Genomic DNA, 16,687 nt, shown 5'->3' on the forward strand with positions numbered 1-16,687 from the left:
CAAAAGTCTGAAGATTGTTGCATCCGCCCCCACCTCCGTCACTGCTCAGCCATATACATATTTAGCTCTTTCAATAGTCGCTCGTAACTAAGATCAGCTGAAACATATGCTGCAAAAATTCTGACATACTGTGTTGCTTCTGGTCTCTCAGAAGGCTCTCTGCAGAAGGGTAAGAGTGAAAAATTACCTCATATGCCTCTTTGATATACGGAAAAGCTACTCCAATTTGCGGGTTGCTCCTTCTGTCATAAGCGTAGCGCACAATAGCTACCACTTTCAACTCATCCAGCGCACGAACAAGGGCAGAAAAAGCAACTGCTGCATTCTGGGGGGAGTGGGGGAAAAGAGGTAACAGAATCATGCAAGTTCTTATTCATCTGCCAAAATACATCTTTCACAGTGAATTCAAAAGCACCGATTTAGTGAAGACTAGTTCCCATTTCAGCTGTAACTTGAACACAAGCATTTTTCATGCTCAAAAACTGAAGAAGCAGAAAGGTCAAACCTCATCCTGATAGTGGATCCATTCAAAGCTGAGTAAACTTCAGATCCAGCACATTCCACCTTTTTCATCAGCAAAAAAAGAGCTCTCAGAAGTATTACAAGGGAAAGAGAAAGGGAGGGAAGTCAGACCCTGAAAGGAACTCATTAAATGCACTACAGTGAATTTTTTACCTCCAATACTTAAAATAATTTGGAGGTCTGTTCTAAATAACACGGGATAGGACACACTGTTGCTCTGCAGGAGAATGGACTTAAGCACCAATTTCAGGTTCCACATGCCCTCGCACAAACATAGTATCTACCAGTTGCTCATTATTCATGAGATACTGTATTCATTTCACCCTAAAATTCTTTTCACCCTAAAGGGCAATGGAACAAGACTTCTGTAAGTTTCATTAAAAGTATTTATTAAGGCAGGAAGACAAGACAATCTCAAGCGCCACTACTATTCTTTTCTATTCCACAGTAAAATACCTTCAGCATTAAATAGCATTAAACTTCAGTTCACCTTACCTCATCATCTTTGGCTGCAAAGACCTTCAGAACCTGGTTGCCCATGTAGTAATGCCTCTGGATCTAGATGCAAATGGTCAAAAGGTAGCTTGATGTAAAGAAAACATCACTAATGCAACCGGACCAATTAAATTACAAAACAACTAACATCAAATTTTGTGGCTTCTCACTTGAATCATTACTGTGCAAAGAGGTTAAAGCCCTGTATGTTAATGCATTGTAAGCCTACATCTCCATTTATCACACAATATGGATATTCAATCATACTGGGCAGGATATTCTCATATCTTCCTACCAATGGGCAGGAATGAAAGACTGGTATCTGCAGCTGTTACCAGTCTGAATAATAATGCAGTAACTCAAAAGTCAGTGTGAAAAACCACAGTAGTTAATACAAGACCTAATCCAAATGACATCACATCTATGTTATTCATTTTTTCTAGCAAAGATACATCAAAAAGGAGCTGAAAAATGTTGCATCCTTAATTAATAAACCTACTTTGACAGTAACATGGAGTATATACAGCTGTGCTGGCAAAGAAGTAGTTCTGTTAGCAGAGTTTATTCTGTTCATGAACATGGCTGGCTCAGAAACAAAAAAATTTAGTTTCATGAAGGGACATCACTGGCATAGTTGGAGCTACAAAGACTGAGACACAAGCACAGATACACTGCAATAGTGGAAAACCTGTCACAAAGACTGCACACTACTATGAACGCTGGTTAAAATGACCTCTCTCTGTTAAACAAAAAAATTCTTCAAATTAGTCTCAAAACTAATATCATTACTTTTTTTTTTTAATTTTTTCTTTCATCTTTTTATTATATCTTCTTCATTTAGCAACTTACTATAGGTTTGTTGAAGTCAGTGACAATTGCACCAGAGCAGACCTATTTACTGTTACAGCACAATTCTTCAGCTCAGATTATTCTACCTGCAATCATTCTTTGCTTTCTGTCTTTAAAAGCTCAGGAAATTTTATGTTCAGTATAGCACAAGCAACTAGATGTGTGTATCACTACACCTTTTTTGTTTGCAAAAAAAAAAAAATTGTCCCTTTGTAACATTTTTAAGTATTATTTCTCAATTTACATGGCACGGCTTATAAATTAAAAATCAAAGTTTAAGCGCCCTCTGATCTTCTTTCCTGAGGGATGTGAATAACTCAAGAAAATAATATAAGGTTGTTCTATTCCTTCTTTAATTATGTATTTGGAGTTGTTCCAGTTTTTCTAGTTAATAATAAATTATCTTTCCTCCTAAGTTTTAAGAAGAAAAAATTTTTATAAAACATATAGTTGAATAGTGTCAGTTTTATGATTCCAAACAATAACATTTAGGATCCAAAACTTAAGGAAAGCACAGGTCTTGAAAATTCCAGTTTTAGTCAAAAAGTTTCTGATATTATTATCTATACACTGTAATTTTAATTCTGCAATCACACCTGAATAATTTTATTCCACTGAGGTATATGCTTCTACTACTGGTCATAACTACTCACACTCCTAGCTACAGGACCAGAGCACACTTAGATATAATTTCTATTCATTACAAAATCCACAGACAACAAAATTATATACTAATCAAAAGCAGTATTTCTTTCTGCAAATATTTGCAAAAGCATATTTTGCTAACGCACAGTATTTTGTGCATGGAAAAATTAGAAAACCAAATTGTTAATTCTTCAATGCATATTTATGTGAATCAAAAATATTCCTAAAACTGATAGTATTCCTACAATTATTAACTATGTAGTTGGAGGTATTACTGCACTATCTGACCACAGGTGGGAAAATAAAAACCCATATAAGATAACAGCTCACTTACAGGAGCATAATTTTTCTCATCTGTTTCCCTTTTAGTTTCCATTTTCAATAAAAGTCAGATTTCAAGTCAAAAGAGGAGGTCAACCTCCAGCATAAGAAAACTCTACTCATTGTGAAATACATCTTAAGAATTAAATGAAGACAATAAGAGTCAGTTGTAAGCTAATGACATATGAAGAGATGCAAGAAACTGTCTCATTGAAACACTGGATTCACACACATTTCCCTTGTTAGATCTACTTTCTGGTGCAGGATTTGGCAGTTCTCAACACTAATTTAGGGCACATAAGCTCAAGCCCAATACGTTTCCTCCATCAATTACTTGCAGTACACAAGCTCCCGTGTTTCTTAACAACTAAGTTCCAAAAGTCCTCAAGGAACAATCAGGATACACTTTTCATTTAGGCTGGCTTTGCATTTCAATAAATCAACATAACTTCCTGGCTTCTCAGTTAATAATATGTTTTTGAACACTGCACTGCAGTAGTCTTAAGCACACATCCAGCAACACACACGAGCCTCTGTGCCAACTGTACAGTAAAGTAAAACTATGTTTAGTTACACCTGCTTGGGAATAAGCTCCCTCAGATACCTCCTATTCTATTATTTCCTTCCTGGTAGAGGTAATGATTCCTCAGCCTTCAACAGGGGTTCTACTTTGTTCAGGCACTGAGACATGTCAAAGAGCAGGAGGGCTGGGAGCTGTCAAAACAGAAGGTGTACAGCTGCCCTATGATTTCATTTCAGTTTTGACTGGTGAAGAGAACTGGGTGCAGACAACTCCAAGAAGAGTAAAAGTTTCAGTCACCTTGTGCTGAAATATCCTGGAGAAAAAAGAGAGGGAGTAGCTAACATCCCCAGCAATTACTTGGCACTTACATCTCTGTACCTTCTCGTCATGTGTCCTGCTTCAAGAATAGCTTTGATAAGCCTTTGCCTAAGGCTTTCCTAATTCCTAAGTCCTGGATTTCCTGCAGGAAATCACCTTGTGCTAGATAACTTTTATTAAGGTACTTGCTTAATGTAAGTTTCTTAAAATTGTCAGGGAAAAAGAATAGCAAAGTCAATATCCCAAGTACAGGTAAGTGCACACAAACACCAAGAACCTCATGGAAATATGGAGAGTTTTTGAACGATATTATCTTTGTCTAAGTCCTAAGAAGCCTTCGCTACATTTAGTTTTTTTTAACAGTAGAAATAAGAAAGTTACAGTTCACAAACTAATCCTTATGAAACTGAATTAATGGACCCAGCTCTCACACTTTTTTTAACGATAATGTTAAGCTTCTTCTGTTAAAAAGAAGCCACACTCGTGGCTGGACAAAGCCAGAAAGGCTGCTGCATGAGCTGAAGACAAGACAGACCATCTTCTGCTGCAGGTCTGGCATCAATATTTAAGTTTGTGAGATGAAATGAGACCGCAATACCTCAGTCTTCACTTTGCAGAGATCTGAGTTCAGTGGTTCTGGCTTCACCTGAGGGTCCAATAGCCACATTTATGAGCTTCTCTCCTTCACAAGACCACATACTGCTTACATGCACTAGAATCAGCAAGTCACTCCTGCATACCTGACTGCAGATGCCCAATTCCCAATACTGAAATCCAGTACAATACCTTGACTTTAGTGAATTCAAACCAAGATCAATTGTACTGAATAACCCAGGAAGTTGAATAGGAAGAAATTTATTACCATACCTGAGAGGATCTAGTGAATCCCAAAACAGAAAAACATTTCCCTTCTGTTTTGTATTTCATTTGCTCTTCATCTTCCTTGGAAAAAGGAACTATATCACTCCCATACCGAAAACCTGGAGAACAAGAGAAGAGCATCTGGTAAGCATATGGGCCCACAATTTTAACACCAGAATTAGCTCTCTGAATATTTTAACAATGCATTCATGCCCCACAGCTAAGTTCCACACATGCTCATCAAATTACTTTCTCTGTTAACAAAAAAAACCACACACCCATATACACATTTTGTACTTCATGAACAGCAGTTGCACTCCTTGTACATCATTTTATGTAACAAAAGAACCCTCAGAGAGCAGGAATGAAAGTAAGGGAACCGAACATCTTGCCCAAAGTTATGCTCACAGAATAGATTTCAGCAAACAGATTGCAACACTCTCTGCAAATATAATATGAAAAACTTCAAACACACCACAAATCATACTACAGGAGATGACACCTGAAAAGACTCAGGGAATAAAATGTATTAACAATGGAAGCAAAATACACCCTCACACAATGGAAAACCAAAACACTCTTGTATGCAGAACTAGTCTTTCTATACATATTCGTGTTTTACTTCCCATGCCTTACACTACAGGTATATCTCCACTAAGTCGGAAGCTGTAATTTCTCAGAGGTATCATCTGTTCCAACTGCTTATGCCCCTACCTCAAGCTCCAATATCCTCACTGTAACATCATCACTTTATTATACTGCCACAGATTAAGGATGATATCCTCATGTGCAAAGAAAGCAGAAGGAGCAGAGGTAAATCCCTGGAGGAAAAACCTACAAGCAGATATATTTTCCTGCAATCGGAAAAGCAATCACACTGCTAGAATGAAAGAAATTGCAGTGTGGGTGCTGCAAAGACAAAGTATTCTCTAATTATGACATTTCTCAAATGATCTGCAAAAGTCCAGGAGGCATCAGTAGCTCTATAAAACATAAGAAATATCACACCACTGATAGAGAAATTTTTGGTTCTTTTGTTCACATTGAACTGTTCATAAGTTCTTTTTTACTAGTATCCCACCACTACTTACTAACATAAGCAGTCAGCAGATTAACTGAGAACAGTCACAAATGCTTCGAAATATATTCACTGTAAGAAGTGGATTTTTTTTACACAGTTTTCAAGTTATAAAACATAAATAGACTATTAGCTTCTAACTACCATTTCTACTTAAAGAAAATCACACTGTCATTGGGACTTTACCTGATACTGCTACAAAACACCTCCATGAATACTCCAATTGAAAAAGATTTAACAAAAAAAACCCAGTATTTATCTTAATTTTCGATTTATGTTATTCATTCAACAGCACTGTTATCTGAATAGTTCTGCCCTTTATAGTTAACATAGTTGCCCTAATTGTGTGGGATTCAAACAGCAAAGGAAAGAAGAAAAACTAGTAACAAAATACATCTATACAATTGCAAAACATTAAACAGATTTGCTTAACTCCATTTTTAAAAATAAGTACATATTTCCTGCTGTTTCTGGGGCCTTAGTCTTCTAAGGAAATTAATCTGCTCAGAAAGAAGCTGCAGGTTCTAAGAGAAGTGTTCTGCATACCACTACTTCAGATTGAACCTCTTAAAGCTAAAAGACTCTTGAACACTAAACCTTCCTTTGATGGTTTCATCTTTCCAATTGCAGAATAACTAGAGAAGTTGCTCATCTAGAAAAAAGCAGTGCTATGAAAGCATTTGTGTTATCAGTACAGCAGAAGACCTGAAAACAGAACAAAAGTAGCAGCACTACTCACTACAGAATTGAGGTATGGACCCCCACGGAGTATAGTTTAGGAAGCTGTAGTGCCCCCCAAGTTCCACGTGGGGATATTGCTATTATTCCTAATACTGGCAAAAGTAAGAATTTCTAAAATATGGGAAGACAAAGAGTCTCACATAACAGTTGCTGTGTTCCATCAGCCTGCAGAGTTCACATTCTAAGATCCCAGTTAGGCATCAAGGTATAAACTAAAAGGCACTTAAATGACTTAAGAGTATAAGCCATTATCTTCAGTTTGTCTTCAGGGTGCACATAAAGATGTTGTACCTTGAATAGTATCATCTTTTTGAACCTCTGTCTCATCGTCATCATTCAAGCAGTAAACAGTTTCTTTCTGCACATCCTCTCTTCTAAGGGTTTTAGCATCCACAACTGTCCAAATTTTTTTCACCTTCTCTTCTGTGACCTTGATATCAGAATTCAAACAAAAGGAATGTTTAACATTTCAATGGGACACAGAGTACTTAACAGAAAAGGACAAAAAAAAAAAATTTTTTTCAACACAGTGCTGCCCTGTTTTGCCAATAAAGGACCAATAATGACAGCCCCAAATATGCATTTCTGGCTGCTACCACAGTGCTTCCACCACACTGTTTCATCTGTATCAGATTCACACGTGAACTGCAGCACATTGACTGCATATTTCTCTTGGTTACTCATTAAACCCTTAGATTAAGTCATTTTCGGAAGTCTAAGTCACAGGATAACATGTTACTTGCTTGTTATTTATTTTACTTCCTATAGCCCTCTCTTTTCTCTCAACTTAAGTGTAACTGATGGTATAGTTAGTCCATGAGAAGAAAAGTGTAGAATAGGCAGAAACAGCAAATAGATTACATCAGCAGGACTGCTGTATGACCTCAGGCCAGTCACTCAGTTCATGTTCCTTATTCTTCCAAACTTAGTTTATTTTCTGTGTAAGAACCTCTGGGAGGGGACTCTTCCTGCATATTTGCACAGGTCTGGCACAATAGCCTAATAAAAAATTATGAATAAGTATAAATAGAAAGCTGACCTCTTTCAAGGCGAGTATGCTTATCTGTCAGAAATCAGATATATTTCTACTTTTATACCAGACTCCTAGTCCTGAGTTCAAATAACAAACCAATTAATCTCTATCTCACCAGATCCATCAATACTGCCACACTATATAGTTACCCATTAACTATTTTATAACTGGAAATTTGCACATTTTCTGTGCTTAAATACACTTACTTCTTCCTAGCACTGCATGAAGGACCCAATAAAAATGTAAGGGAAACAGATCGGGCCCAAGCTCCACCAAACAGTACAAGACAAACAAGCTGAAAAAATGCACCTTTTTTTTTTTCCAAGTCTGAAATAACAAGAGATAGGATTTGAAACAATGGCTGGTAAAACATTTAAAGCCACCGTTTTACACACACATGTGCAAAATTCCTCTCATGCCTGGGGAGATATTTATGTCTCACTGGAGTTGCAGACATATCAGTGATGCTGAATGTAAAGCTTCAACAACCACAGCATTCTTAATCAGGTTCGTGGACTTCAATACCATTAAGTGTCACAGCGTAGACAGCAATTACTTCTATTTCTGTACATTGTAAATTTTAGTTATTTAACATGTATAAAGTATGGTGAAGTTGCTGTGGGAACCACAGTTTTAGATGTACTGGCTTCTAAGCACATAGAAATCTCTATCCTAATTATCTGGGTTGTTGTTTTATCTTTTATTTTCTTAGCTTTAAGGAAAAAAAGATGCAGCTGCACCTAACTTGTTGCCAAATTACATTAAAATACATGATTTTATGAACTTACTGCTTTGTAGGCCACAATCCTTATGGACAGATTAGAACCAATAGTGAGCTGGCAGGGCCAAGGCATAGGCCTTCTTTCTATTTTCTTAAACATTGAAAGACGTTCCAGACTCTCTCTAAAGGAAGGAATTGGGAAAACAAATAAACTCTGGTGAACTATAACAAAATATTTTAGACAATACACTCTCTTTAAGGAAATGTTTAAGTCCAACTGTTTGTTTTATCTTAGACTGCACTAAGCGTTAGAAAACAAACTGTATCATTAAACACTGTCAGAAAAGAGAATGGAAAAAAGAGGTGGTACAGTAGATTATGCCCATGTTGAGCCTTTATGGTGGGTGCTGTGACATTAAGGTTTAAAGATGCTGTGTTAGGTCTTGTGGTGAAACTACACAATCGCTTACTATGCATTTCACATTTATCTGTGCTCACCCAGTTTGGACATGGAGCTATAGCTGAACCTCACAAATTAGAAAAGGGTCTCTAAGTGGTAAAACATTTTCTACAGTGAAGGTGAAGAATCCAATTTCCAGTGCAAGGATTTTGTTCCTGTACAACTTAACTTTTGACAGTTCTTTTAATACAGTACTAATGAACTCATTATTTTAAGGGCATTTTGTCAGAATGAAAGAAGTCACTTTGACTGTTCCTAGCCCAATCAGTAGACACAAAAATTAAAAAAACATACACAAAAAAAAAGAACTGTAATGATTTTATATTAGAAAGCGTTAATTTAATTCCACAACTTTAAGCAATGGAGGCCAACAATTAAAAATTCACAGTAATTTATAATATATCATTGTGAATTCAAATAGGTTGACACTCCAGAACAGTTTTCAGCTCATATAAACTGTACTGGCTATTTAGCTGTAAAATTCCAACACAAAGAAAGCTCTCAAATTTTTTTATTGCATGAAGCACAGATAGAACAATGCTGACCTCATCTTTTTTCACATTATGATAAAACTCAAAATCTACCTCTCTCTTGATTAAAGCACTTCTCTGGTAGAAATCAAGATCAACTGCTAAAAACACCAGTACAAAATTCATTCTACTTTTCAGGTTTCTTAGGATGAGTTGGTTTGTTTTTTTTTTTTAAATTCTAACAGAAGCACAATGAAAGGGGAAAACGTACTGGGATTTTTATAACAAGATAAACACTGAATTTCCTCTTTTATTTTTTTTCCTTAGGGAAAGGAAGGGAGGACTTTTTTTTTTTTCCTAGCAAAGATGCCAATATAGGATTTTTAAGAAGAATCTGTTACTACATCATTAAAAGTACTGCAACACACAGACTCCAGGACAAATGTGAAAATCAAATATGTAACTGCCAAATGCCTAAGAATGTCATTTAAGCTCAATTCCTTAACTCCATCCTTTAATTTCTTACTGAAGAAAAATGCTGCCTGTTATCAAAGACAGCTCATAAAATCAAACTCTAGTAAATGTACATTCAACTTGTATTTTAAGAACATGTCCCTTGTCCTGTGCTCTCCAATCCCCTCCCCTAGAGGCACAGGACATTCCTGTCCAGAATATCACAACTTAAAAAAATCTCAACAAAACTTCCTCACTTGCTTTCCTGGCATGGCTAATTTATTTCTACAAGTGTTGAAATATTTTTACCAGCAGGAATAATAACTCTAGGAAAACGGAGAGTGTATCTGAGTTGGTCAATTATCATGACAGATTTGCAAAGCTGGCCTCTTAAAGCTTGATAAGCAACTTAATTACATCTAAACCCTCACATATTCCTTAACAACTTTTTCAACTAAAGCTTTAATCTATTAGCCAAATGCCTATTTATTCAGAGATTTTGGATTTGCCCTGAAAGTATGGCACAAAAACAGCTTATACAGCAGCCACAGCCTGGGATAAAAAAAGTATAAAGAAGAGGCCAAGCCACATGGTAGCTTCATGCATATGGATTATCCTAAAAGATAAATGGTCCAGGAAAGATACCAATTTTCTGTGCAGTCTTTTGATGCAATGACAAAGCCTGCTTTTTTCTAGAGACTCAGATTGCTCTCTTGACTAATATGGCACACATATACAGTGGTACATATTTCTTCACTGTTGCACAGTAACACTCAAGTAGCAGTTTAACTGGTTGCTGAGATACAAAGACCATCAGCTGAGCTGGGTGAGGAAAGGAAACCCCACAAATAAAAAGATGAATAACAGCATGTAAACCTACAGGTACCATCCTTATGTAAAAATTACACTGGATAATCACATTACAGCTATGGTCTGCTGAGCTTTCTGTGGTCTAAAAGACCACACTTCATAACTGCAGAAAAGAAACTAAGTCAGTAACATCAGACTTCAATAAGGTATGTAGATGCATTTTGCCTGTTGCCCAAGTGAGACAACCCCTATGTGGAAAAGTCTTGGATATTTCATTAGCTACAGTTTTTCAGAGACACAAATTTTTCTTCTTTCATTGGGGAAACAAGAAGTGAAAAACCGTCTTTCAATTCTTGCATTAGGAATGCTGCTGAAAAAATACATGGTTTGTCACAGTTGACTGTGGTTAGAGCGCAGGATTCAACAAACAACACTACTCAAAACATTTGTAGGAGTTTATCAAAGTGAGCTAAAAGAAGTTTGAGACCAAGGAACACAGGTTACCATTAAATGCAAATGTTCTAGCTGTACTATGTCACAAATTTCATCTCCTTCCATAATATGCTCATGAAATGTCATATACAGAAACACTACCTCCAAAATCTTCCAACACTAAAGATGTAAGACAACCATTTTTTTCTTTAAATATAGATATAGAAAATTCATTTTCCTCTGAAATCTGTAAGCTCTTCTACTTATTCTAAAGTTACTAAGAAGCTGCATGGAAGGGACTAAGTGTACAGTAAGTTATAAAATTCACTGACTTCACTGAAACAGTAAGTCAAGGGATTGACTACTTAATTAATTTCATCTTTCAGAGAAGAAACCAGAAAGTAAATTTATAATACAATAAATAGGATTAGCCAAGTTTACCTGAAAGTATAAATTTCTTCCAGTCCTCCTTCTTCATCCAAAGTATGCATGAGTTTCCTCACCACATCAATACCTTGTTTCTGTTGTTCAGTTAAACCCTTTATTGGAAATGAGTTTCTGTGCATACGCGAATGTACACTGGCAATTTTATCTCCACTTCCATCATCAATAACCACTTGAAATGGTAGACTAAGAACACAAGCAGAAGCAGTTAGTTTGATTTTTTCTTTATTAAAATAACCAATCAAAACAAAAGAAAATTTTTATAAGGATCAATAATTCTATTTAGCTGCAGTCAGATGTATAAAGAGCCACATGGCTTGGAAAACAAATGAAGTAGTCTGTTGGGTTTAACTGGCATTGGTAACATCTTGACCAGAGTGATGCACCATTTCTGGGTATCATGCAGCAATAAAGACGTCCACATATAGGAATGAATTAGATAGTAAAGTTAATGCTCATTAAAAAGCAGATCTGTGAAAAAAGATTCAACAAAATAAAGTCCATAGAGAAGTGAATCAGATGGCAAGACAGCCTTACATATAAAAGGCTGTTGCAGAGAAGAAGGAAACAATGAGTTCTTCATATTCAGCCTGCACTCCAATCACATGGAGTCAGGTCAGATATTCAAAAACCTCATAAAGGCATTTCAAACCATAATCTCTAAAACCAACTGCCTGAGGAGAGAAAACAGTCTCCACTCTCACAGTAAATCTTTACCAGAAGATTAGACAAACACTGGTCGGCAGTGACATGCATACACCCAGCCCAGTCTGAAGCAGAGGACTGCTCTAGATGACTTGTTAAAGGCCATTCCAGGCCTGTGATTCTGTATTGGCTCCAAATGTCAGCAAATGGGACGTTCTCTGCAGTGAGGCTATTAGGTATTTCTGCATTAAATGCTACTCTTTGAGATTTTAATAGCTTACAACACTTGGTGAATTTCTGACTGAAGATGACACATTTTCCTGCACTTCATGAATCAGACTTAAAAATTTAGCCAGGGGTTATAGATAAAACGATTTTGCTGCTCTTCAAAATATAGGAGAGTTAACTAGGTATAATAAACACAGAAAAGAAAGATGTGTAAGATCCTCTACTCTGTGCGCCTCATAACACCTGCAGATTTTTCAAGTCTTTTATCTGATTCAATTTTGAATGAGCCACATGATGCTTTTTCCCACATTTCCACAAAGTAAAATAAGTTCACCACTGTATTATGTTTTCAAAAAAGTAGCCTACAGATCCTTACCATACTTCCACCTCATTAGTCCTCACTAAACTTATCAAGAAATATATAATAAGCAGAGTTAACAATACACACAACAATATCAAATTGAGCAAAATTAAAGATCAAGCTTTTTTAGGAAGCAGCATCCACTGATAAACAGAGAAACTGTATTTTAAAGCTATTATGACAACAACAAAAAGTTTCAAACCTTTGATACATAAAAGTTAGGCTACTTTCACTACACAATGCCTAGAGACTACTGTGATGAGAACTGCATGATACCCAGCCCTCACAGTGCTCAGTGTGTGCTTGGCACCTGATAACAGGGAGGAAAAACAACTATCTGCCATAACTTACAATCTAATCTATAAACAGGGCCGAAGAGAGGGAAGCATGGGCTATAACAAAACAACAAGGTTCAGCAAGAAATTATTTTTAAACTAGTACCTCGAGTATTTTACATTTGTACATGTATTTCTCAAATCAACCTCTGCTCATGTGGCTGGGAGACAGCGTGTAAATTTGCAGCCAATGCTGTAACAGCAACATTTCCCTTGAGCTTCTCTTAGCCCAGGGCCTTTTTCTTTGCTATATTACAAAGAAAACGTAAAGATGTATCAGAAATCTCACAGAAAAAAACCTGCAACTTATGGTATCAACGTCTGTGCCAGCCTGCACAGCAAGCAGGTATGGAAACAAGGAAGCAGGAGCTAAATATCAGGTCTCCAAAAGATGTACTCTGACTGGCTGGAGGGTTCATGGTGTTGCACCTCCACTGCCAACAACGACTCAAGTAAGCAGGAGGGTCATGTCAAGGCACATTACAAGCATACCTGCTTTTGCTGTGTAGACAGAACCTGACATTTTTACTTTCAGCCTCCCCTAAACACTGGCAAAAAAAGATCTTTTGTGGACAATCAGTCTATCATTTTCAGTCATGTTTTCCTACCTAATCTCTCTCGTTATCTTGCAGAGGGATTGGCAAATGGCTTCAATGAATTTATTAAGTTCAAACATTCTTCCTTACAGAATGGTGGATCTAGGTAGAAGTAAATACTAAAATGGTCGGAAGTAAAACTACAGCTTTAACTTTCTCCTGTGAAATTATTTGTTATAAATAGCAAACATTAACATTTGCATTTAAATAAATTTCTCCAGAAGGCCAGTGGCTTCCTATGTTACCATCACATGCAACAGCTAATACAGATCTCAGCACCAACACTGAATCTTCAGATCAATGCCCATACCATGACAATCAAGGGACTCCTGTTATAACATGTAAGACATTGTTTCCATTTTCCAAGCCCATTGCTGTGAATATAAAACCCTTCTCTTCAGACTTGCTCTTCTACTGACACCAGAATCAGGCTATAAATATCTGCAACACTACCTTATTATTTTTTGCCAGTAAATTCCTCATCTAAAAGGATCTAGGCTGTTGCTGTGATAAACCCACTGTTTCTGAGGCTATTTCTGGCTCACTGTTTCCCCTTCCTCTGCTTATATAGATCTTTTGTCTCTCATTTTAGACTGTGGTTCTAAGCTATAAGGATAAGTGGAGGAGAAGCCATCATCTTCACATTTATTTGCATGTCACTTAATCAAGAGGACTTGGTCCAGAACTGGATTTCATGGCATGTATCAAAGAAGTACTTATAATAATCATATTACTTACTAGTACACCTCTACAGAAACCATACACCAACAGACCACCAGCTCTTTCGAGATCATTACTAAGAAAGAATAACAGTGTCTCTTTAAAGAAATGGCATCGTGTGTAACAGCCACTTTCATACTTACAAGAACTGAAGTGAAGTTCCCGTTTTCTTCAAGTTAGCAATGATAATTTCCAGCTGATCCTCACTGACAGGACTACGAAGGTCTGTAAATAGTTCAATATGTCTCTTCTCATATTTCTTTCCTCTTAAAGTATAAGAAAAAATACATATATTGAAAATATTATCTATAAGGCCTTTTGCTAAATATTTCCTTTCAAAACTGACACTTTACCAAAGTAATTAACTTCTAATAGAAAAAAACCCAAACAAATAATATCCCTACTTGGTAGTAACTATTCTAGCATAGGTTATCCCATTTATGATAGGATTTTTATCTTTATATGATTCCCCCTATTCCCTCCTACCCTCTAAAATTGAGGACTCCAGCTCTGTGACTGTATAAATTGCTAACTACATCTAAACGAGTGGAATTCTGCCAATTTTCACCAATGTAGATAAAATGCTAACAAAATATGTTAGGTTTCTTATTGGTTACACTGGATATTTCCTTTGCAGCTGTAAGTATGTTCTTGTGAAAATGTATTTTAAATTACTGCTGCTGGTGGGGACTCCATTTCAGTACTCTAATTCAGTAGATTCATTGGATAACAGGGACTTTCAAGACCACTTAATACACTAAGAAGTAGTAACAATACACATCAGGAAGGTCTGCCAGCGACAGAACAAAATTCAGTTAAAATGACACAGTTGAGACCTGCATATTCTTGCATAAGGGTGATTTCCTCGAATTTTTACCCTACAGTATTTTCTCAACTGAAGGTAAACTCCATATTAAAGGTTTTAGCATATACAGGCACCTTCCTACAAAACAACAAAAGCAGTTGCTCCATAGATATTTAAGGTTATACTGCCATAAATACAGTGAATTTAATTCACAACTCAGTTTTAACCATTAAATTCATACGGTTTTCCACACTGATTAGACCTTATTCACAGAAATACAAATTGCATCACTAAGTCTCACCTTCTGCACTCACAGTTAGATCATATAACCTTTTTAGCAACATCTTCAAGGTCTGCTTTGAGAGGAAGTACAGTCACCTTCCTTTCCCTGGACCATTAGCTCACTGAGTGTTAGAAACACATTTCCAGCCTGAATGTATTCACTGACAACTTTGTAACACTTGCCTCAATATTTTTTCCTCACCTTAAACGGTATTTCATCCTGCAAGTTCATTTCCCATAGTCTGCATATTCACAAAGTTAAACCTTACTTCCAACGGGTTTTAAATTGCTAGGCTGAACAAAGTCACCTTTCTTGTTTAATTTGTACCATACACAATATAAATTTGATAGCCCTTTCCTAAGCATTTTAGCATCCGAATTAACGCTTTCTGAAAACAGATCACAAAGAATGTGACAGAAAGTAAAGCCTTTGTGCCTTCTATAATGGCATGACTCATAACTGTACTACAAAGTTACCAGTTGCCTCAGAAAGCTCTCAGATTGTCTGCAGAAGTCAGATGTCTCAAGAGGACTCCAGAGATAGACTCCTTTAGTGTGCTGTTTATTTTTAATGTTTGGTAGTTTAAAAAAAAACATTTTCCATATTTACACATACTGGAAATGTAATATTGGCAATCAGATCAAATCAGCTTCAAAGTGCAAAGTCAGAATTCTGTAAAAGGCTTTGAGTTACATACTCACATTGTTTCCTTCTGAAGCAAGTCCATACACACAATAACTGCATCCAGAACTAAGCAAATTTAAGAAAAATATTATTTAGAACATGAACCATGTCACAAGTGGGGTTTTTTTTGAAACAATTTCATGTTTTCACTCCCTCGCAAACATTGACAAACATGCATTTTAGTTGAGGAACACTCTTCTGAGATACTTTTAAAATAACTACTGTGCAAGAGGTTTCTATATAACTTGTCTGTTTTGCGATCTTATTTCTGCCTCATTTATCTGCTGGAACAGTAAAAAGACTGCTTCAGATCCCAGTCCTTTAAATGTCAATGAGAGGTCCAAGTCCAATGAAGGAACAATATAATCTTCAGAAAGTTCCTTTGAATCGACCAACAAATATATGATACCAATTTCTCCTGTAAGTTTTCCCTTCAAACCACCTGTGTCTGACAATCTCTTAATGGTTTCTTCCTCATCACAACTGGGAACATGTGAGCCAGCTGACTGGCTGCACACTTCTCTGAAACAGCTCTGACTACTTGAGAGGAGCTCACAGCAATCATTCTATGGCCAGAAAAAGGGAAGACAACCCAAGAAATTGAACTGTATGTTCATGAAACACACAAAGGAACACTACATAGATCACCTTCTTTTAAAACTCTACACCTTGTGCAACTAACAACAGAATACTTTCAAATATGAACAACATTCAAACCAGGAAGTGATTTTGGCAATGTTAGAAGTACTTTATACATTAATCAATCTGATAAATCTCTATTTTGCTTTGTCTAGGGGAGAGTTGATTTTCTTCACAGTAATTGGTATGGGGCTGTGTTTTGGATTTGTGCTGGA

At 36.5% G+C, this 16,687-nt stretch overlaps 1 protein-coding gene across 4 annotated transcripts in view; it reads right to left on the bottom strand.

Annotated features, from left to right (window-relative positions):
* The window catches only part of XRCC5 (X-ray repair cross complementing 5), a 48,049-nt gene that overhangs the window by 27,315 nt on the left and 4,047 nt on the right, over nucleotides 1-16,687 (bottom strand). For all 4 annotated transcript variants that reach the window (XM_027879735.1, XM_027879742.1, XM_027879753.1 and 1 more), the window contains exons 4-11: nucleotides 15,851-15,899; nucleotides 14,205-14,327; nucleotides 11,174-11,362; nucleotides 8,175-8,289; nucleotides 6,645-6,783; nucleotides 4,541-4,653; nucleotides 1,018-1,080; nucleotides 188-325 (exon numbers count right to left, since the gene is read on the bottom strand). In XM_027879735.1, coding sequence (XP_027735536.1) covers nucleotides 188-325; nucleotides 1,018-1,080; nucleotides 4,541-4,653; nucleotides 6,645-6,783; nucleotides 8,175-8,289; nucleotides 11,174-11,362; nucleotides 14,205-14,327; nucleotides 15,851-15,899 — 929 coding nt within the window. The remainder of the gene's footprint in view (nucleotides 1-187; nucleotides 326-1,017; nucleotides 1,081-4,540; nucleotides 4,654-6,644; nucleotides 6,784-8,174; nucleotides 8,290-11,173; nucleotides 11,363-14,204; nucleotides 14,328-15,850; nucleotides 15,900-16,687) is intronic.

This window comes from Empidonax traillii, unplaced genomic scaffold, assembly GCF_003031625.1.
Source record: "Empidonax traillii isolate 1590-97213 ecotype Southwest subspecies unplaced genomic scaffold, ASM303162v1 scaffold5:size3517227, whole genome shotgun sequence".
Taxonomy (NCBI): Eukaryota; Metazoa; Chordata; class Aves; order Passeriformes; family Tyrannidae; genus Empidonax; species Empidonax traillii.